Source organism: Stigmatopora argus, chromosome 3, assembly GCF_051989625.1.
Source record: "Stigmatopora argus isolate UIUO_Sarg chromosome 3, RoL_Sarg_1.0, whole genome shotgun sequence".
Taxonomy (NCBI): Eukaryota; Metazoa; Chordata; class Actinopteri; order Syngnathiformes; family Syngnathidae; genus Stigmatopora; species Stigmatopora argus.
The window spans coordinates 14,408,488-14,431,155 of NC_135389.1; the positions used below are offsets into that span (position 1 = coordinate 14,408,488).

General features: G+C 39.6%; 3 protein-coding genes across 4 annotated transcripts; 2 read left to right on the plus strand and 1 right to left on the minus strand.

The window, feature by feature from the left end:
- Positions 1-5,473: 5,473 nt before the first annotated feature.
- On the minus strand, positions 5,474-13,485 carry arih1 (ariadne ubiquitin-conjugating enzyme E2 binding protein homolog 1 (Drosophila)). 2 transcript variants are annotated; one of them, XR_013299637.1, is made up of 15 exons: positions 12,964-13,485; positions 10,478-10,545; positions 10,233-10,380; positions 9,903-9,995; positions 9,748-9,803; positions 9,172-9,238; positions 8,908-9,014; positions 8,785-8,827; positions 8,626-8,697; positions 8,046-8,176; positions 7,633-7,690; positions 7,277-7,537; positions 6,979-7,091; positions 6,085-6,888; positions 5,474-6,009 (listed from the first exon to the last, which is right to left on the minus strand). XR_013299637.1 is itself a non-coding variant. In XM_077596613.1 (14 exons), exons 1-14 carry the CDS (start codon positions 13,249-13,251, stop codon positions 6,804-6,806), a joined length of 1,590 nt encoding a protein of 529 aa, XP_077452739.1. In that variant the 5' UTR covers positions 13,252-13,485; the 3' UTR covers positions 5,474-6,803. The 2 variants fall into 2 exon arrangements, 1 of the variants encoding a protein (XP_077452739.1); XM_077596613.1 differs by having other exon boundaries at positions 5,474-6,888.
- A 2,294-nt stretch (positions 13,486-15,779) lies between these two features.
- stoml1 (stomatin (EPB72)-like 1) lies at positions 15,780-18,041 on the plus strand. The gene is made up of 7 exons (XM_077596683.1): positions 15,780-16,059; positions 16,300-16,406; positions 16,482-16,631; positions 16,805-17,008; positions 17,088-17,301; positions 17,384-17,581; positions 17,670-18,041. Exons 1-7 carry the CDS (start codon positions 15,915-15,917, stop codon positions 17,864-17,866), a joined length of 1,215 nt encoding a protein of 404 aa, XP_077452809.1. The 5' UTR covers positions 15,780-15,914; the 3' UTR covers positions 17,867-18,041.
- Positions 18,042-18,166: 125 nt separating this feature from the next.
- Positions 18,167-21,010, plus strand: cyp11a1.2 (cytochrome P450 family 11 subfamily A member 1, tandem duplicate 2). Its single transcript, XM_077596682.1, has 9 exons — positions 18,167-18,598; positions 18,797-18,952; positions 19,040-19,239; positions 19,319-19,522; positions 19,656-19,816; positions 19,903-20,069; positions 20,143-20,221; positions 20,361-20,552; positions 20,636-21,010. Exons 1-9 carry the CDS (start codon positions 18,321-18,323, stop codon positions 20,753-20,755), a joined length of 1,557 nt encoding a protein of 518 aa, XP_077452808.1. The 5' UTR covers positions 18,167-18,320; the 3' UTR covers positions 20,756-21,010.
- Positions 21,011-22,668: the final 1,658 nt, after the last annotated feature.

The window sequence follows — 22,668 nt, forward strand, 5'->3', positions numbered from 1 at the left end:
ATGCTATGCCTTTAAATCAAATGAAAAGCCTTTAGTGTCATCATACACCGCTGCATATAATGAAATGGGTGAAATATTCAACAAAGGTGCTCTTAAATGAGTCAAAATGGTCAAAAGTCTGCATTTTGATGGCCAACGTTTACAATAGGTCCAGAAAAAGACTTGGACTGGCTTGGAGAGTCTGCAACAGGGGTCCTCGAGGGCCGCTGTGGGTTGGGCCAGCATTTTTTTTTCGAAACATCCAGCACAGACTCGGACTCAGTTGAAGCAACGGGGGTTGGGCTGCAAGAAGCACCTGACGGCAATCCACTGATTGCACTTGTAGGACACTAGTATTGTGGAAAGCTTGCTCTTTAGGAAAACCTACATTTTCTGGAATAGTTTGAAATGAAAGCCTAGTCTTATGGGATGCTACGCCTTTATATCAAATCAAATCAAATCAAATGTACGTATGTATCAAAAATACGACCAAGTAAGGCTTTTTTCTTTAAAAAAACAACAACAAATTATAGTAAGGCTTTTTTCTTAAAAAAACGACAGTACAGTAAGGCTTTTTTAAAATTAAAAAACGACATAGTATAGTCAGGCTTTTTTTCTAAAAATACGACCATGTATAGTAAGGCTTTTTCTCCTAAAAAACGACCATGTATAGTAAGGCTTTTTTCCTTAAAAAAACAACAACATAGTATAGTAAGGCTTTTTTTCAACAACAACAAAAAACCGAACGTGTATATATAGTAAGGCTTTTTTATTTAAAAAAATGACCATGTTTAGTAAGGCATTTTTACATGAAAAAATACCATGTACAGTCAGGGAATTTTTTACAGACAAAAACGACCATGATTACATCAAAATTAGTTAAAAGATTTGGCCTAAAAAAACAAAAGACAAGAAAACTTTTATTGGACAGGACCATGCTGCGTACGGAGGTGGCTTACACACTTAGCCAAAATCACTCCAGCGCCCTCTTACCGAAAAGACTTAGCCGGTCGAAGTTTAGTGGGTGTGTGGGTGGGCCCCTTGGCGCACACAGTAGAGTATGCGCCTACCACCTACGATCGTCACACTTTTTCTGTTACAAACTGACACCGGCCCCCCATCAGAGAAGGGAAAAGTTATGTGGCCCTCACAGGAAAAAGTTTGGGGACCCCTGATGTATAGTAAGGCTTTTTTGTTTAAAAAAGACCATGTATAGTAAGGCTTTTTTTCTTAAAAAACGACATAGTATAGTAAGGCTTTTTTTCCTAAAAAAACGACATAGTATAGTATGGCTTTTTTCCCCTAAAAAAACGACATAGTATAGCATGGCTTTTTTTCTTGAAAAACGACATAGTAGAGGAAGGCATTTTCCCTAAAAAACGACATAGTATAGTATGGCTTTCCCCCCTAAAAAACGACATAGTATAGTATGGCTTTTTTCCTTTAAAAAACGACATAGTATAGTAAGGCTTTTTTTCCTAAAAAACGACATAGTATAGCATGGCTTTTTTTCTTGAAAAACGACATAGTAGAGGAAGCCTTTTTTTCTTAAAAACCATTTCAGAAGACACTGTGGTCCAGTGGCAAGAACAATGGGTTGAAATTGAAGTTGGACACAAGTTCAAATATGGAGTGAGTTCAAGTCCACTCTTTGCAAATCTCAAATTTTTTATTGAGGTGATGAAAATGATAAATATAACTTCCAATCATCTCATTTCAGAAGTCACTGTGGTCCAGTGGCAAAGACAATGGGTCAGACAGACCTCAAGTTAGTGGATTTGACTGCCATGTGGGAGATGGGGTTCGAATCCCGCTCTCGTTTGACTAATCACTACACTAGTAGTTCAGTAAATGGGTAATCCTTTTTTCATTCAAATAAAGACTTAGTCTTTTTTTTCAGCAAAACAATATTTATTCGGCTGACCGGAAGACAGTTGGGAGGGGGGGTTCCTGGTGGTGTTCGACAGTCGGCCTGCGGCCGACTGCCGACACCATACAGTCGTTGACTGGCGACACCGGGACGTGAACCCTCGACACCCACGTTGTAGGCAGGTGACTTACCCACTACACCACGAGGCGGCCCGCCTATGCATGATTGGAAGTTATATTTATCCTTTTCATTACCTAAATAAACAATTTGAGAATTGCAAAGAGTGGAATTGAACTCATTCCTGATTTGAACTTGAGTCCACCTGAAGTTCACCCATTTGACTTTGCCACTGGACCACAGTGACTTCTGAAATGATGTGATTGGAAGTTATATCTATCCTTTTCATTACCTCAATAAACAATTTGAGAATTGGAAAGGGTGGAATTGAACTCACTCCTGATTTGAACTTGAGTCCACCTGAAGTTCTGACCCATTGTCTTTGCCACTGGACCACAGTGACTTCTGAAATGATGTGATTGGAAGTTATATCTATCCTTTTCATCACCTCAATAAACAATTTGAGAATTGCAAAGAGTGGAATTGAACTCACTCCTGATTTGAACTTGAGTCCACCAGAAGTTCTGACCGTTTGTCTTTGCCACTGGACCACAGTGATTTCTGAAATGAAGTGATTGGAAGTTATATTTATCCTTTTCATTACCTAAATAAACAATTTGAGAATTGCAAAGAGTGGAATTGAACTCATTCCTGATTTGAACTTGAGTCCACCTGAAGTTCTGACCCATTGATTTTGCCACTGGACCACAGTGACTTCTGAAATGATGTGATTGGAAGTTATATCTATCCTTTTCATTACGTCAATAAACAATTTGAGAATTGCAAAGAGTGTAATTGAACTCACTCCTGATTTGAACTTGAGTCCACCAGAAGTTCTGACCGTTTGTCTTTGCCACTGGACCACAGTGACTTATGAAATGATGTGATTGGAAGTTATATCTATCCTTTTCATTACCTCAAGAAACAATTTGAGATTTGCAAAGAGTGGAATTGAACTGATTCCTGATTTGAACTTGAGTCCACCTGAAGTTCTGACCCATTGTCTTTGCCAATGGACCACAGTGACTTCTGAAATGATCTGATTGGAAGTTATATCTATCCTTTTCATCACCTCAATAAACAATTTGAGAATTGCAAAGAGTGGAATTGAACTCACTCCTGATTTGAACTTGAGTCCACCAGAAGTTCTGACCGTTTGTCTTTGCAACTGGACCACAGTGACTTCTGAAATGAAGTGATTGGAAGTTATATTTATCCTTTTCATTACCTCAATAAACAATTTGTGAATTGCAAAGAGTGGAATTGAACTCACTCCTGATTCCCACCTCAAGTTCTGAACCAATATTTTTGCCACTGGACCACAGCAATAACTAGGAGAAGAATCAGAAGTCAGATTTATTCTCCGACTTTCTCAGCCTTACTATACTATGTCGATTTTTAAAAGAAAAAAGCCTTACTATATACGTACAAACCCGACCAACAGCAGAGTAAATGTCAATACAGACGCTCCCCTACTTACGAACGAGTTAGGTTCCGAGCGATTGTTCATAAGTTGAATTTGTTTGTAAGTTGATTCAGTGCTATATTTTGTATTATAATTTATGTTTAAGGCCTATATAAGTATATTGAAGGTTTTATAAGTGCATTTGTATGTTTAAGGCTTGTATAAGTAACACGCATTGGTTTATACTGAAAAAAACATTTAATAAAATGGAGAGAATATGTACAGTACTGTATAGAGAAAGAGAGAGAGAGATTTATGTATTAGAAACTGGCCGAAAGAAGCGATCTAACGAGGATTGCACAGTTTTCTTCTTTTTTTCATCATAAATGATGTGGTAGCACTGTATGGCATCATTCAATTGATTTGCAAACTTTGTGCAACGTTCAATATTTGGGTCCTGCTGCTCGATCTTTGTTTATAAATGGTACTGACGGTCGAACGATTCAAGTTGTATGCCCGTGAAACGCTCACCACTCTCACGCGCATCAAGCTTCGTTATTATTGCCACTCGTTTCAAATGAAATGGCTTGCCTCTTCCTTGCAACTCCCTCGATAGAAGCCTTTCGCTTTTTACCAACCATATTCAATAATGGATGCACGTGATATTTAATGATACAAATGAAAAAGGTTCTTTGCGCACTGGAGATACGTTCACGCACTTCCGCATTGCAACGAAGAAGGTAGATGCTGGGTGAGCTGAGCCCTCACAGCGCCAGGCGTATTAGCGGCGGAAAGAAGCACTACTCGGAAAAAAATACAAAATTGGACTTACGAACATTTTTCGACTTAAATGCAATTTGCAGACATGTTCGTATGTACCGTTGTTCGTAAGTTGAATGTTCGTAAGTAGGGGAGCGTCTGTACTATGCAAGACACTCATGCATAGTGTGGAGGTTGTGCTATGCTTGGTGAGCATTGAGTGACCTGGCGAGTGCCAAATTGTCCCATTTTGTGCTTCTATAGCTAAACCCAAGAACACCACTTTTAAAATATGTGCCTAATGTGGTTTTCATACATATCTTGCACATTACAACTACTATTAGGCTTTGAATCCATTTGACATTGGTTTTTATGTCAAAATCGGGCTATACTCAAGGATAATAAGCTTACCAATGCTGGGAATGAATTCCAATGTAAAAATCCACCAATCAATTTAAGCTTGATTTAACTTGAGCATATATTATTTTTACTCCTCTTAAAAGTGCCCACGTACACAATCATTTACTACAAACTGATAAGGTTCTGCTCAATATTGTGTTGATCGCTCTTAAGGTGCTATGAAATGGGGACCATGTCAAAACCTTTAAAATAAAAATGTTACTTCCATGTACTGTAAGTAGTGTTACTGAAGCTGGACAGCTGCTAGTAGAGCACTTCACTACAAGTGAGCTCGTTTGTCTTTTCCCACAGGTGTGCATTTTCTAATGTCTTTGAATACCACTGTTGAATGTCTTTAATAAAGATTTGTCTTGTTTAACCATCAGGAGCATTTTGATTGTCATAGACGCTCACGCCTGCATGCAGAGAGAAAGCAAAGTGAATAAAGCTCACATTCTTAACTGTTACTTTAATTTTTAATTAGTAAGTCTCGGCTGCTAATAAATACCCCCAAAATGCTTCCTTGGACCAAAACAAATCAAGCAAGGTCCTGCTGGATTGCTTGACATTTTAACCACTGTCTCCACCTAGTGCCTGATCTGCGTATGAGTTTACAGTAAGTCGAAGAGTTGAATTATTCGTTATTTTGTCAGTCAGTTGCAGAGTTTGCTAAATATTGTTTTCCCCTGAAACCAAAAATGGGAACTACCACCCTTGGTGGCAATTACGGACTAGAATTTTAACCTCCCTCTTTGCAGAATTGCACCAGACTTACTTTTCCACAAAGGGGCAGCTACAAAAAATAATTAAGGCCTGTTGAAAATATGACAAAATTGCCACAACGTCAACTTTCAATTGAACAAATCACGTATGTTATGGCCATAATATTGCGACGTGTAAAGTGAAGCAAGGCCACACTAATAACACACGCAAACTGCTGAAAAGAGATTTTCCCATGACATTTATTCAAATAAACAATACAGTTTATAATTTGCTAGGATAAAATAAGAAGTCTGAACACATAAGCATTTTGGGACTGACCCCTGGCACCTTAGTACTGAGACTAGGGCCTTTAATTTTTTTTTCAAACATTTTTTTGGGCGTTAAGGATTGTTGACACACTTGTCAATCCCATAACTTTGATCAGTGCCTGAACATGCGCGTCCTCTGCGCAGATGGCCGGCGTGTTCCACAAACATGAAGGGAGAGCATTTACAAGCGGAGCAGTCCAAAACCTGCAGCACTGGGGCACTGACATTTCAACATTTCATCATCCCGTACAAATTTAAAAAATCAAAACCAACCTTAAGCGTGACAAATAGCAAACTTGTCCTACATTGGTGCCATGTCTCCATTTTAAACGATGTTCAATCTCCCCCTGCGAGGAGTCACATCCATCCTTTCACGACATTCCGTGTCAGGTGCGAGTGGAGCGTGGACAGCAACAAAAGAAAAAGAGTGAATGTCACTCAGTTTGGCTCTAAAAACAAGTTTTGAGTGAGTTAAGCAGGGCGGCAGTTAGAAGAAGCAATATCAAGCAGACGCGCGTTGACACCTTTTCAAACTTCCAGTTTCTTGACAACATGGTTTTCTAGTAGTGTCCATTCTGAGCTCCTGGTGAGGTCACCTGTGCGCTGCTCCTTATTGCCAACACCTTTAACAATGTTTGGAAAGAATAAATAGGTCAAAACGATGCAAACGCGTGCCACTTGCCCATTGACTTCCATGCATTGGGGCTATTTACAAACTGGAAAAAACAAAACAAAAAAACAAAAACCAGACTTGCTATTCTTTTTTTCATTATGATTTTGTTTTTTATGAAATGTCTTTGCCCCTTTACAATCAGCTCACCACACAAAGGACCTCGCCAAGACTGCAAACATGGCCAGGACGATTAAAGCTGTGTTTAAAACATGTTCACACTGACGGGGAGAACGAACAAACAAAAAGATTTAAGAGAAAATTCACAAGCCAAAAAAAAGAAAAGAGGGGGAAAATAAGGTAGCTGATGGGAAGTGTTACCAATACAAACCAAAAGAGGATGTACGTATTTAAGATGGACTTTCTGCTGCTAACAATACTGTAGTACACTTGTTTTATTACTCTACCTTTTTATTTAAATATAATTTACTTCCACATTGTTAAAGAAAAAGGATGCAAAAGTGGTAGTTTTGCCAAAAGAGGCAGCAGAAGGTCCGTCCTGCCCTGACCAATTTGCATCAGCGCTCTTATTATGTCAAGATACTCCAGAGTCCAAAGTATTGGGACGTGTCCTCAATCCTCAATGTACTCCCACAAGTCCTTCTCGTAGCCTTCGTGCACGTGCTGGAGTAGAACTCGTCGCCGGCTCTCGCAGTATCTGCCACACGGGAGACCCGCCATAAACCACGGCGCCGTCAGAGGCCGACCCGTTGAGGTCTCGCTCCGCCGCCCATCTCCGCATACTGACCTGTACTTGTCTTGTACTTTTTGCTTTATGTCCTGCAAGGAATCCTGTGAGATGTCTCTTTCTAGGTAGCCTGACAGCACTTCAGTGGCGTTTTCCAAGTCAGCCTGGTTGTTCTGTAAAAGAGACGGCAGTCCCATTTGACTGGAGAAAAATAGCGCTTCTGGTGGAGGAGCTCGATATTTGAAAGCTGAAGACAATGCAAGAGCGATGCCCATGGATGGCCGGCCGGACATGAACGAAGACGGAAAGCAAAGAGTTCCTTTCCTCTCGGAGACTAATCGGACAACTTGCGTCTTACCTCAAAAATAATCGACTGGTTGTTCTTCTTGAGGTAGAAGGCAAAGACGTAAGTGAACATGAGCGTGGAGCGGCACTGGCACAACACGTCCACCGCCTTCTTCAGGAACTGCACCTCGATCCAGGACATGTTGTGCTGCTGCATCTCCTCCATCTTCTGCTTGACCTGAGCGTACAGCTTGTGCTCAAAGCGCAGGCTCTGCATGTGGTTCATGTAGCGGTTGCAGTAGAACAGGTACCTCTGCAAGGCCGCCCTCGAGCGCTGCGCATGGTAAACATTTGCATCACCAGTTGTCATGGATTCAAAAAGGGAAAACTGGATGGCTCTTGCCACAAAAAAATAAAATAAAAAACTACCTCTTGAGCGTCTCTGGCGGCCTTGGCATCGTCTTCATTGTAGCGATTGCAATTGTACCTAAAATGCATTACAGTGTGTCACATGCTTCTATTGGGAGGGATGGCTAACATTCCAGATCCAGTTTGTAGATTTCACATTTCTAAGATGGCCAGAATTGAAGGGTTCGAAACTAAAGGGATCACTACACTTAAAACATCATTAGAAGAAAATCAAATGTTTAGTATGTGAGTAATTTAACAAAGTCTAAGTTCCCTAATTTCTCAGTTGAATCATATTCATTCTCACAAATTACAATACAAGGTTTCAAACGCTAAAATTCCTAGAATTTTCCAACCCTAAAAAAAGCTGGCACTCTATAATGTTATCCAACGGAAGAGTTGTAGCACAAGTAGTAGTTCCAAAATCAATTTACCAAGCAGAACCATGCGGTTCCCATGGACCCAGGCAGACCCAGCAGAACTCCGCTTTGCAGTTCTGGTTCCGACAAACCATGTGATTGCACCCGCCGTCTTTTTCTATGGTCACATGGCACTTTGGACACTCCTTCAAAAAGAGGGTACATTTCACTTTTATATCAAGCTTTGTTCATCTGCAGCATACATTAAAGTCAAAATCTTAACAGGTTTTCTAATTGTAATGTGTATGAAGAGAGAAAAGGCACTGGGACAGTGCATGTAGTTTATCATGTGAGAAAGTGGCGCGAGCGTTTCTTCTGCTGATTATGCTGACACAAATAGGAATACAACCATCTTATCTCCAACCTGACCCATTTTACTGACCGCCCTCTCAGTTGATCTGTGCTTAGCCTACGAGATTTATCAGTTAGATCTGACTACAGCCGAACACCAGCCAACAAGGCAAGGGAAAGGAACAAAACCACAATTATTTGCCATGACAACGATTTTTGGCATTCTTAAGCCCGAAGGTGGCAACCAAACTGGAACACGAGTAAAGTCTGAATACAAAGGCAGATTCAAGTCATTTGAGTTTACCTTTGTATTTGCAGCAATCCAGTTTGAAGTTTCACTGTCATCGTCGCATTTTTTAATCCACTTTCTTAGCCACTGCAAAAGTTTAAAAAAAAAATAGCGTCACAACTCCACTCTTCATCGAAAAACTTCATGTGTGGAGCAATAAATATTTGCTCATACTTTACACTTGACCGGATCGTGCCAGTTCTCCCCACAGTTGAAGCTGCAGAGATTGAAAAATGTATCAGTAGTACACATTTGACACAGCACACTGTTTTTTTTCCATGTTTGCCTTTCTCATACCAGAACTGACGGCCACACTTGCACCTCACTGGTTTGGCATCTGGGTACTGGACTTTAACGACGTGATGGCAGTCTGGAGCGGGGCACCACTTTAACAGTCGATTGCACTGTAAATGACACAAAATACACATGTTATACTTCAAAGTGCAGTGCGTCCATTTTAATAAGAATTTGTTCAAATTTTAAACTCAAGGTGTTGACATTTCCTGTTCCACTGAGTATTCCCACAAAGAAAAAAAAAAGAGGGAAAAAAATCCATCTTACCTCCACAAAACTATTTGTAATTAAATGCTGGTACTTCAACTTGACTTTTGAATCTGTTATGAGGCGCCTGTAAGAAAAGTCATATGATTTGTTATTGTTTCATAAAACTAGTAGACTTCATGCAGACAGTAAAACATTTATTCGGGGAGGTTTCTGGAAAGGCAACTGACAGATCATTGCACTCTGCAACAATTTGAAAAAAAAAAAGTTTGGGGACAAACAGCTTTTTGGGTTACAATGTTAGCATCAGGTTTCTTTCATATGTAATTCTCAATATCCATTTGTATACAAAAGAGTACATCCAAAAACAATATTTTTTTCAGTTTTAAAGATAATTTTGCACTGCCAATGATCAATTAGAAGACCATCATATATCCTGTTAGTAGGAGACATTGCCATGTAGGTTAAGACAATTACTGTCTGCCTTAAGAGTCAGTGTGAAGACTAAATGAGTTACTGACCCAAGGATATAAACAGTGGACTCATGAAATTATATTTTAAAGAGAGAAAATGAAATGTCAGTTTTTGACCATCAAATCGTCCTCCAAACAACAACAACAAAAAAAGAATACTTACATGACTGTGTTGTCATCAACCAAAATGTCACAACTATGAGCAGGACATGAAATGGTCTGAGAAGGAAAAACAAAGGGCACGTTGTAATTGATTCAATGCAAACACTGACATTTGCTTTGTTTATTTATTTTTAAATATAAAAATAGGTTGTATACCTGCCCCATTCCTTCTTCTATTATTTTAGTAGTTAGGTAATCGCCCCAACATTGCATGCAGAACTTGTGTCCACACTCCAAGCCGGTAAAATACTGTAAAACACAAACGTGTTAACCTTCAAAGCCTTGAAAACAGAACCCAGTAAAACATCAGCAACATTAGCTTTGCCCACATTGTATTATGTGATGTATTTGAAGTCCAAGTCAAAATAAATGTCTTCTGAATTTGGCACACCAGAAAGAAATGTTAACTCATGGCATATAATTGCTTATTTAATGCTATTATCTACACTTACAAACTCGATGAATCGTATCATTTTGATCACTCACGGAGTTTGGGAAATTCAGATAGCAGATCTGACACGGCATGTCCTGTGCCGATGATCTGGTGTTAATGGGAGGACGGATCCGGGGTTTCTTGCTGGGGTTGATCACGTGACACTCGGAGAAAAGCTTGTCAAGGTTACCATCAAAATACCTATGTGGAGAAAAATAGGAAAGAACCTCAACTTCTCAGTCAACTTGCTAGGCCAACGTGAACATTAAAAAAGGCCCATCAAGTACATTGTCATTACCTCTCCATGAGTTTTTCCTTATCCCAGTTGAAGTGACTAAGGAGAATGCGTGTAATTGTAGCAGGATTCTAGAGAAATCAAGAAAGGAGTAATAATTTCTTATTATTCCCATTGACAGACCCATTTTTTGGTACTCAGACTGGCATTCAGTACAGTTTGGGAATAGCTACAAAAGCATGCCCCAATAATGTCAACGTTCTGATTAAATTTCATCAATGATTAAAATACCTCAAAACATTTTTCCAAACCACCACGTGTATTTAAAAGATCAGTCTAATAATGGATTTGGACTTTGTAATGAGTGTAAATAAATGTATTTTATGCACTCTGTGCCAATAAAAACACTGCTCAAGCATTGGATACCTATGCAATGGAACACTCATTTTGTGTCACATGACAGTGCCTTCTTAGACCACTGGAAACTTCATTGGATACCTTGCATTAAGCGTCGGATACCGAGGACCTCAGGAGAGAAACAATGACTAGTCCTACTTGAATTTATAGTCAATGGACTAGCATTGATCAGCAAGTATAATAAACACATATGTAACACACACACAAAAAAACAAGTGCAAAACAGGGTTGTGTTGCACAATAAATATATATTTTTAAGAATTAACTGCTTAGTGATAGACTGGATTGAAAATAAATGAAAATTGTTGAGATTTCTGTCAAATGTGAAAAAGATTTTACGTGTCACGAGGATACAAGATCAGTGATGAGAGAAACAGCAGTTAACAAAGAGTTTATTTCCCCCCCTGTATTGGCACAATGCGCTTACTTTGTTTACGATAAGAGCAATAACATTACAGCCAAAAAGTGGATATATTTGATGACTGGAAGTCAAACTATTTCCATCATTTGTTGAAACACGAACATTCTATATCAGTCACACCATGCAGAGTCAAGTACCAAGTTGCGAGAACTGAGAGAACATACAACAGCAAGTCTGGTTAAAAATGTTAAAAACTGTCTTTAATGTTTTTCCACGATGGCACCAATATTATTGTTATGGGCCATAAAACTATGACTGTTATAGGAGGTTCTAACAGATTTGGTAGAACCTTATTAAGGTTGAAAACTGCCATAAGACTAAGGTCAACGACAGAAAACAAACAATTTCCCTGCACCGGTATACATCTGTCCCTACGAAAGGTAGCAATCAAAAACCTGTTCCAATTTTTGGATGTTGTAGAATTTCAACACCTTGATTGTTGTCAAATATAAACTATGCCACACATTCCACACCACATGGATTCAGTGAGTTAGGTGGCCAATTTTCAAAGATTTTTAAAAATACTAACAATTAGAACTAACTTAGTGGTGGACTTTCATCTTATCCCCTCAGCGAAACCTACGATTAAATAATCATTCATAAAAAAGGACAGATTTGGTTAACAATTCAATGAGGAAAAAGATTTTTTGGGCTAACATCAGTAAATACATTATTTTTATCAAATTTGCATAACAATGGAAGATGATCAAGAAAAATGTGCACATACAATTGATCACGTAACATTGATCATGTTACAGTAGGGTGTTGTTTTTAGTATTAGTGGGGCACTGCAAAAATACAAAGATAACAGCTATTTTTCTCAATTATTAGAAGAGAATGCTTAAAATGAGTCTTTGTTTAGTCAATAGTGTAATACTCATTCATTCATTGCTGGTTGTATTGTGTTCATAGTAAGAGGGTGGATTTATAACAAACGGGTGAAGACATTTAATGTGATTCAAGCATTGTTTGGTGTTGCCAGGCGCATTTTGTATAAAACCATGGAAGCTTTCACTGTTGTTTTCCCCAAGTGTAGCATGTCGTACAAGAAAGCAAATGGAGGCCCACACCACGAAGGTGCCACTGCACTACGTTTCTTCTGAAAACCTTGCCTGTTACAAAATGATCCAAATGAACAATCAACGTGACATTCTGCACCTTATCATTTATTTAAAAAAAACAAGATCTAACCTAGGTGTTCTGCCCATGTAGTCAACTGACAAACTAATTCGATGACCAAGCTTTTCGACAAGTGTTCAAAATACCGTTGAGTCCATTGATTTAACCGATTTTATGGTTATGTCTTAACATTGGGAAGCAAATGGGCGAGGTTGTGCAGTATCTCACGCTTGAAATGTTTTAATTTTTGGGAAAAGAAAAAAAAACACACGATACTTTTGAATTTCTAGCGAGCAAGGTGGCTAACAGCAAGCTAGCATTAACTTCTCAATGGGGATTAGACTACTTCCTGGATGGAAATGCAGTTTTGTCGATATTCATTTTTGTCGTAGATTGCCGATTAAATGGAGCTCTTGGGCAAGGCGTCCGCTTTTCATGCAATCCGTGCCCTCCCCGGCTAACCTGTCAACTTCCAGCAAGTAAACTACTGCATGAGAGCTAATTGCTAAGCTAACAAGCACGGCCTGTTTACGGGTCATCAGGAGCTCCGGATCTCGGTCTTTCTTGACCGTGACACGACAAAAATGCCTACCTGGATGACCTCGTTGACTTCCTTGATGCACTCCACCATGTGCTGGAGGATCTGTTCTGCGGTCAAAACCTCGAAGCGATAGTCCTCCTCCTCTTCCTCGCCGGGGCCTTGGCCGCCTCCGACCGTATCTCCGCACTCGTCCCGCTCCCCGGCGGCCACGACGGGATCGACCAACTCCACCTCGCCGAGCTCCAGGGTCTCGTCCTCGGGCTCCTCTTCGGCGCTCTCGTCGCTACATTCCTCCTCTTCGTCGTCGTATTCATAGTTATAACCCTCGTCTGAGTCCATTCCTAGGGGCGCTTATCAACTTGTGACAAACTCACCTAGCGGTCTATGTACACAGTGTTGCCGCGGTTGCTCGCGAGGCCAAGTGATCCGAGCTTGTTTTCCAAGCAGCGGCGAAAATAACAACAAAACGTCGCCCCTGTTAAGCCAACAAAGGGACGCGGCGTCACAAATTGACGGCGCGCTGACGTCACACGGACTGTACAGGAACCCACGAAAAAAATAGTCGGTTACTAATTAAAGCCTTCCCAAGGTGACGAAACGCTTGCCGTTACGTTACAAATTATTAGACCCGCTCGGACACTAATTTAGAGTCCAATTCAAAAAACACGTCAAGCTTTAGAGATTCTCTCTACTGGGCTGAACAGTCATTATTTTAAGAGTTCTGGCTGGAATTAAAAAAATGTCTGCAGATTTTATTATTATTATTTAATTTCAAAACGCATTTGTGGTGACCTACGATGGGGAACAAACCAAGGCTCTTCCAGCTTTTGGGCTTGTTAAACAAGTGGATCGTTAAAGTCGATGGAATAATGTGAAGTATTTGGAATTTCTTAACCATTTCATGTTAAGGTGGTGACTGAATGGACATCTATCGAAAAAATAACATTATCTTAACTCATTCACTGCCGGATCAGGCCACAGGGTATCTGTGTATGCGTGTTGTGGTAGTTACTAAAAGAGGGGAATTCATACTAAAAACACCTACTGACTGTCCATTCCATTTCCACTGGAAGGGGCTGGAAGCAATTGATTGTCCAAAATTGAGGCCTTGTAAACTCAAAATATTCTATCCTTTTTTTACTCTTAGCTTCCCCCCCCAATTTGCTGTGTTTTTTAAAATTATTTATCATTACTGTTGAAAAAAACGGATCCCTTCCAAAATTAAATCTTCAATTAATTCAATTTATTATTCCTTCATTCATTTTCCATTCTCCTTACCCTAACAGGGCATTTGATTCGTGCACGGAAGGGTTAAATGAATGCATGAATTGATTATGGAATGGCTGTTATCAAAATAAAATTAATCTGCTCAAAGAGCACGTGCAAAAATATTTCTACTTTTTTTAAATATTGAAAACAATGTAAACCTAATGACAAGGCAGATGATTTATTGGCATGTCTGCCTCATAATTCTGAGGAAGTGAGTTAAATCAGATCTTTGGCTTTCCAGTGTATACTTTAGATTTTTTTCCTTTGTTTCAAGGAAGTTAAATTGTTCAAACTTTGACTGGGTACTCCAGAACACATTTTGTTCTCAAACTGTTGTGCATTTGCACCTATGTTTGGAGGATGACTTTGTTGCTACAGCCCATCTATTTCAAGGTACTATTGAATGGCCTCAAGTGTTCACTTTTAGGTCGTTTCCCCTAGAACAAATCTGCATGCAATTGATGCAGCCCACTAAAAAAGTATGGCGACCACTTTGCTGGTTTGCTCATAGAAGAGACTGTGCCTTTAGCACCAATATACCACAAGAGGGCGCGCAAGTACTATTAGTATATCACACCAGGTTCGGCCTGAGCACAAAAGCAGTGAAAAAGTTTAGAAAAAGATTATATGTTTACTACTTATTTATGTGTGCAATTTATGGTAAAGCTTTAATCTCTTTGTACTTGTATACCGACAATAAAGGCATTCACTTCAATTCAAAATTAGAATGGTATGCACATTTTTTTTTTGTGATGGTCAGTTTACATTTTAGCTTGGTAAACGATGAGTGGTTTATTTCTTGCACATGCCCTTAAAACTAATACATAAATACCCAGCAGATAAACATCCTGTAGGTTTCAAGACACTGGGTGTGCAATCTTATAGAGTTAAGGTTATGATATAATTCCAGCCAGGTAAGAAAGGACTAGTCCCGTGTGTTAGATAATGTTCAATAGAGATGTTTTTGCAGACACAACCAACCTCAAAGAGCCAAAGCAGGTGGAGAACCAGCGGGATACCAGTGTTGCTGAGTCAGTATATCAGTGCCATTTGCCCCCATTTACATCAAATTGCCAGGAGATTGGAACCTCTCAATTTTTTACTCCAACTGCACTGCGATAATCGAGGGCTTAGTCTTTCAAATGGTTACTGGCAATGTAGAAACTGTTGTGCACATGTTCAAGTATCTGTGAAGAAAAGTGGGACAGAAAATGCATTTTCACAAAATCCCATTTAATACATGCATGCAGTGCATTTACATATAAAGCTAACTACTGGACTCCAGAGAGTTATGATTAAATGTCATAAGGAAAAAAATGTCCATTGATTTGTAATTCACCTTTTACATACGTGTTGTGACCCAATGAGAAAATATTAAGAACAGAGATCATTTATATTCCATATAAACTGTTTTACTTTTAATTTGGTTTGTACCTCAATGTTATTTTTCCCAAAAGTGTACTACTGTATGCTTTTTCTTCTAAGTGTCTTTACTTTTTTTTGGTTATTTTTTATTTTGTTTTATTGCGGTGGGTGTGACAACTACACTCCGCCAGGTGGCGCCAAAGTTAACTTTACACGCGACGAATAAGAGTTGATCAAAACACGGAAGTAATAAAACTACTTAGCAACATGAGCTAAGCGTAAACTTGATTGAAACAACATGATAACAGCACTATTGTGTTGTAAATGTTTTAGTTTTCATCGAGTGAATATATTTATTTAAATCGACAATGTTTGGAAAGTCATACCAGCTTCTTCCTCAGAAAGACCCGTCACCAGGAATATATGTATCCTCTAACATCTTTCCACAAGCAGGCTACCACAAAGGACTTTCGTTTGATTACATCCCAAATGTTTCTGAAAACAACTTCAGTGGTATGTGGCGGAGCTCATTGTGCTAAACCAGGGGTGCTCAATACGTAGATCGCACGAAATCAAGATTTGATTCAATCTGTTGGTTCCCTTAGCAACGGTATTATGAATTTGGCATATCTGCAGTAAGAGTGCACTAATCTGAAGTGGATTCCTCCCATTTCCATATAAAACTGAAAAATAAAACGGCTAATTATCTTCAAAATTTGTGCTTTTTTTCTTGTAACTTTATTTTTTTTGTAGATAGCTCCCAGGGATGGCTGTCATGGGTTTGCAACATAACTGTCACCTTCCTTGTCTACATAGTCACTTTCATAACCTTTCCAATCACAGGATGGTTTGTATTAAAAGTAAGCCCGTTTTCAGCCTACAGTGAAACTGTTTACCTCCGATAACTTGTGACCATTTTTGAATCATCTTTGCAGACCGTACCAAACTACCAGAGGATAGTGGTGTTTCGCTTGGGTCGTATCTGCCCTCCAAAGGGTCCTGGCATTGTCCTCGTGTTGCCCCTTATTGACCAGTGGCAGCGGGTCGACTTGCGCACCCGTGCTTTCAATATACCTCCATGCCAGGTTTACTTTCTATTTGGATATACTAATCCATTACTGTGTGTTTTTACTATGTCATACAATAGTGTTATTATATTGACTCATTCACTGTCAGTGACAGTGACAGACATCTAAATCAAAAAGGGAGCACAGATCTGTCCTGTGCATGCGTTCATTTTCTCATCTCATTACAAAAGGTACATACCAGAGATGATGGCCTTTTCGCCGTGGGAGCAGATATTCAATTCAGGATTTGGAACCCTGTTTTGTCAGTAGTGTCAGTGCAGGACCTCAACGCTTCAACCAGGATGACAGCACAGAACGCTTTAACTCACAGCCTGGCTAAGAAGACGGTCAAAGAAATCCAAACAGAGAGAGTCAAACTGGGAGAATATCTTTGTGTAAGATCATTTTTAACATACCTGCGAGTTCTTCTCAACTGCTTGATGCTCCACTTTAATTCTCTCCTACTGTCCACAGGTAGACATAAATGAGATGACTCGGCCTTGGGGTCTAGAAATAGACAGGGTAGAACTCACCCCGGGTTCTATTCTCAGAGCCCCGGAAGAAGGACCTCGAGGGCCTGTCATTGTTCCTTCTTCTGTACCCGGACTGGAGGGCCTCGCGGGCCTCGCGGGCCCCCTTCAGCAGTTGGCCATGCACTTTATGAGCCAAACCTTGCCGCCGGAGCAAGGTAAGTCCTCGTGCTCAAAGCAATTTAAGGTGCAACGCTTATTAGAAGACATGTTGTTTAACACTGTTATATCCCATTGTAGGAAGCAGTGTAACATTTGTAGATGAACAGAGTGGCATCCACGAGGCTGTGGCCACATTCAGTTCTATTGAAGAGCTCCTCCACGCGGTCCAGCTCGTTCTATCTGAAACTTTGGTGAACCATGTCGGCGCCTGTTTCCAGTTTGACGTCAGCTCTGAAGAGGGATGGCAAAAGAGTTATTATCTGGATTTAAGTCAAGGTGAATAACACAGAAAATGGTTTCAGTCATATGAAAGAAATCAAAGCTGCACATGCTATCGTCAAGTCCCGCTGGGTGTGTTGTCTAGGTCATGGGTCTGCTGGATCTGGATCACTCTGCAGACAGCCAGATGTAACACTGAAAATGTGCGAGGATGACCTTCTGGCCATGTTTCAGGGAAGACTGCAACCATTTTCTGCCTACAGCAGTGGCAGACTCCAAATTCTGGGGGATATTCAGACTGCTATGAAGTTGGAAGAGCTAATAAAGCTGCTGAGAAAATAATTTTATAACCTTTGCTGAAATTGAACTCCAGTTTGTTTCAATTGTGAGTGGCTGGCAGCATATCTATTGCTGTCAATGAGGTAATGAATTATTTATTGAAATTCTAACTTGATGGGAACTCAAGTTTTTTTCATTGTATGCACTGATATCTTGCTATAAATGAGTTTCTTGTGAACCTGACTTATCTTTTCCATTAACCAAACCACTTGTTAACAGGTGTAGACGAGGATACAATAGTAATGCAGTGCATCGTTGTATATTAATTTATGTAAAAACAATGCAGCAAACTTTAATGCAGATTGTATGCAGATTTCCAGCTGCAGTACATCATCAGTAGATGATGCAACTTTGGGCAGCCTTGATAGAAAGTGGGTGGGGAGAATTACTTAAACCAGCCTACAATATTTGAACCTACTGCTTTTGACAAAGGGGCGAGAACAGTCGAGTTTCAGGAATGGCCAGGGTGAGTTTGTGGCGTGAGATCCCTGTGTTTCCTGCTAGCTACCTGGATGAGCTGATGGCATCGGGCGCCCGCAGAAGGTGCAGCAGCAGCGTGCCAATGGCGAGGCAGGGATTCGGTGAAAGCGGTAGTATCATCAAACCCTACAGCGAGATTCCCGGGCTTTGGAAAAACGGCATTGCTAATTTGTACAATTTCTGGAAGATGGATGGCTTCAAAAACATCCACCGGATTATGCTGCAGAATTTTAACACATTTGGACCCATTTACAGGTACTAGAAAAAAAAGGGAAAAATGATTTCAGTAGTATACAGCAATAATTCAGATTACTCCAAGATCCAAGGTTGACTAAAATGCCCTTGAGCCAGGCGTTAAATAGTGTTTCTTGACTGCTTCAAAAGTTATATCTTCCATTTTATACATTTATTTTCTCATGCAAATCTTGTCCCCCCTCTCATTGTGAATGTCAGAGAAAAAGTTGGATATTATGAAAGCGTGAATATCATCAACCCAGAGGATGCCGCCATTCTCTTCAAAGCTGAGGGTTCTTATCCCAAAAGACTAAAAGTGGAAGCATGGACCTCATATAGAGACTACAGGAATCGTAAATATGGAGTTTTGCTGAAGTACATTCTTTTCTTTCTCAAGTCTTTGCATTTAGCTATCAGTGGTTGGGAGACTTGTAATGTTAATTTTGATGGTTTTACCATCAGAAACGGGATAGAGTGGAGGTCAAACCGGGTCATCCTCAACAAGGAGGTTATTTCTCCAAAGATGATGGGTAACTTTGTGCCCTTGCTGGATGAAGTGGGTCATGATTTCGTGGCCAGAGTCCACAAGAAGATAGAACGTAGCGGAAAAAACAAGTGGACAACAGATCTCTCCCAAGAGCTCTTCAAATACGCATTAGAGTGTGAGATTTGCACCTTCATATAAAACTAAATGTAGTCTGTAACTCCAATTGTGACTTGTATTTGTTTTGTTCTACCCAGCGGTGAGCACAGTGCTATATGGGGAGCGTCTGGGCCTTATGCTAGATTACATTGACCCAGAGGTTCAACATTTCATTGACTGCATCACCCTGATGTTTAAGACGACGTCACCCATGTTATACATCCCACCCGCTCTCCTCAGAAGAATTGGAGCCAAAGTGTGGCGGGACCACGTCGACGCTTGGGATGGAATATTTAACCAAGGTACGCTACTCTTAGGATAGCATGAGACGGGTTATCATAACTTGATTGTATCTTTGGATCTAAGTGTGATTGCATCGGGATTCCTCTGTGTCCAACAAACAAGGAAGACATTCAAAATGCTTTTCCTCCTCAGCTGACCGTTGCATACAGAACATCTACAGACAGTTACGGCAGGACAGCGATCAAAGCACAAAATATCCAGGGGTTTTGGCCAGCCTGCTCATGCTGGACAAGATGTCCATCGAAGACATCAAGGCCAGTGTCACTGAGCTAATGGCTGGGGGGGTTGATACGGTAATCAAAAGTCAAAATTAGATGCTTTTTAAGGAGATTTCTACTTTGTTGATGTTGTCAACCTTCATGTGTGCTCAATATTTTAGACCTCTATCACGTTGCTGTGGACATTATATGAGCTGGCCAGACATCCTAGCCTCCAGGAGGAGCTCAGGGCTGAGGTGGTATCTGCTAGGGCACAGAGCCAGGGGGACATGGTGGAAATGCTGAAGAAGATTCCTTTGGTCAAAGGAGCGCTGAAGGAAACACTAAGGTAACCCAAATATTAGGCAATGCAGTGTCCGCGTGTGATAAATAGAATAAACAACTTTCCTGTAATCTTCAAGGTTGCATCCAGTTGCAGTGAGTTTGCAAAGATACACAGCAGAGGATATCATCATTCAGAATTATCACATTCCAGCCGGGGTAATTTTATGATACTATATGACATCTATTTGAAAATATTTCTTTAACAAAAAGCATTTTACCTCATTGGAGGGGATTTTTTTATGTTGTATGTTATTCTTTTGTGACACTAGTCTACTCTTTTATGTCATTTATTTAGAAACTGGTGCAGTTGGGGCTTTATGCAATGGGGAGAGACCCTAAGGTCTTTTCTCATCCGGAACAATATCAACCGTCTCGCTGGCTCAGGACTGAGAACCAGTACTTTCGCAGCCTGAGCTTTGGTTTCGGCCCGCGCCAATGTATTGGACGCAGAATCGCTGAGACTGAGATGCAGATCTTCCTGATCCACGTGAGCTCCCATTTAGTATTTGAATATTCTCTGAAGGGATTATAGCCTGTATATATATTGTTATTTTCCTCCTCTCTCTACAGATGCTTGAGAACTTCCGGGTGGAGAAACAGCGATACGTGAATGTGCAGAGTACTTTTGAGCTCATACTTCTTCCAGACAAGCCTATAGTATTAACTTTGAAGCCCTTGCAAAATAGTTGATAACATGACGTCACACAAAACAAAGTCACATTTGTCAATATTTAGCTCTTAACATCTAAAAATGCATTCATAAATTACCTCAGGATTTTCTTAAAGGTGGAAAATTTCATTTGTGGTTTATTCAACAATGCATGGATATGTTTGAGTACAATATAACAGTGGGCGAAACAAGTACTATACATGCATTTGATTTATGTGTGCATAGCAAATGTATTTTATCAAATCAAGACAAAATAAAATACTGAAAAGGCTGCACTAGTTATTTTCATGACATTTCTTGTCTCCCAGTCACAATTGTCAAATGTAATCTGCAATTTATTCAAGAGTTCCTTTTTCCATTTGCCCTGCAGGCCAAAAAGACATCTTGTAGAAGAATTCAACATTTGATGAAGGTGCTCAACCTAACTTTGTTATCAACTTGTTTCTCTGCCTTAATGCCAGAAAAATGAATGTTCAAGCACATCCTTTCAGTGAAGGTCAAATGTTGTCATTGAGGAGATAAGGGATGATGGGCCAACAGAGCCTATCAGTGGGTTCATGACCAAAATGAGCTGCTCTGCTTTATCACACAGACTCTCACAAGGATGAACAAACAAAACTACAAACTAACTACAACATCACTATTCTCTTTCTACACTCACAATGAACAAACACCACTCCGAACAAACACCACTCCAAACGGACTACTACATCACTATTTTCTTTCGACATCATTACGAGTGACACATGCCTAACCCCCGAAAAAATAAATTTTCCACTAAAGTTAAGGAATAACAATTCCGGCATAGTTTTTATATTTTCTATAAATATATTTAATTTAATTTATTTAACCACTAGATGTCTCTTCAGCCCTGTCTAAAAATAAAGTCAACACTGACATGGAGATACATATTTTAATGTTGCTCCCTGTTAAAAAGCAACTGATGTTTTTTTTCGGCCGCTAATGCATTTTCAAAGGTTATTTTACTAAATTATGTTATATATACACGCACCTATATATACATACATATATATACACATTTATATATATACATATATATATACCCATATATACATATATATATATATACACATATATACACACACACACACACACACACACACACACACACACACACACACACACACACATATATATATATATATATATATATATATATATATATATATATATATATATATATATATATATATATATATATATATATATATATATATATATATATATATATATATATATATATATATAAATAATATGAGTTTTCAGGCTTCGACAGTTTTCAAAATACACGCCGTCATTTGTCTGCTTTTCAATTGCTATGCATCCCTGTGGAAATAAGCAGTGCTTGTTCCCAATGATAGAGCCTTGTTATCAAGACATAGTCCTGTGTCAGACAGGAAGTCCATGGTCATTGTCTTCTACTCTGTCAGATGAGAGACAATTCAGGTGAAAAGACAGTGTTGACTGCTGAGGGAGACCAGGGGTCCAGATGCATGATGCGGGGGTTAGGTGACAATTATGAAGATGGTGCGGTGGGGACTCTCGTGGGACAGGATGGTGAAATTGAGCATCTATTTGAAAGGGCAATGGGTGACGGCACAATCATGAGTGTCGATGGAATCGAGGAGCTACCCGTGACAAAGTCCCTTTACATAGAGTAAATGTGTGTGGGCAAAGGGAATTACATTAAATTATTTTAGTATGCCTATTTCCTTTTCACACTTGAAACAAAAAAAACTATTTTTGTGAAACCACACAAAAACATTTACCATTCAAAAAAAGAATGCACTTAATGCACAAATAGAGAGCAGATCCTCAACTAGTTTGTTCAGCTTGAGTGCAATCAGTGTGAAAAATGCTAATTTAATCTTTGGAGCCATTCTGCATGCTGCTTTGAAAGCATCTGTCACCT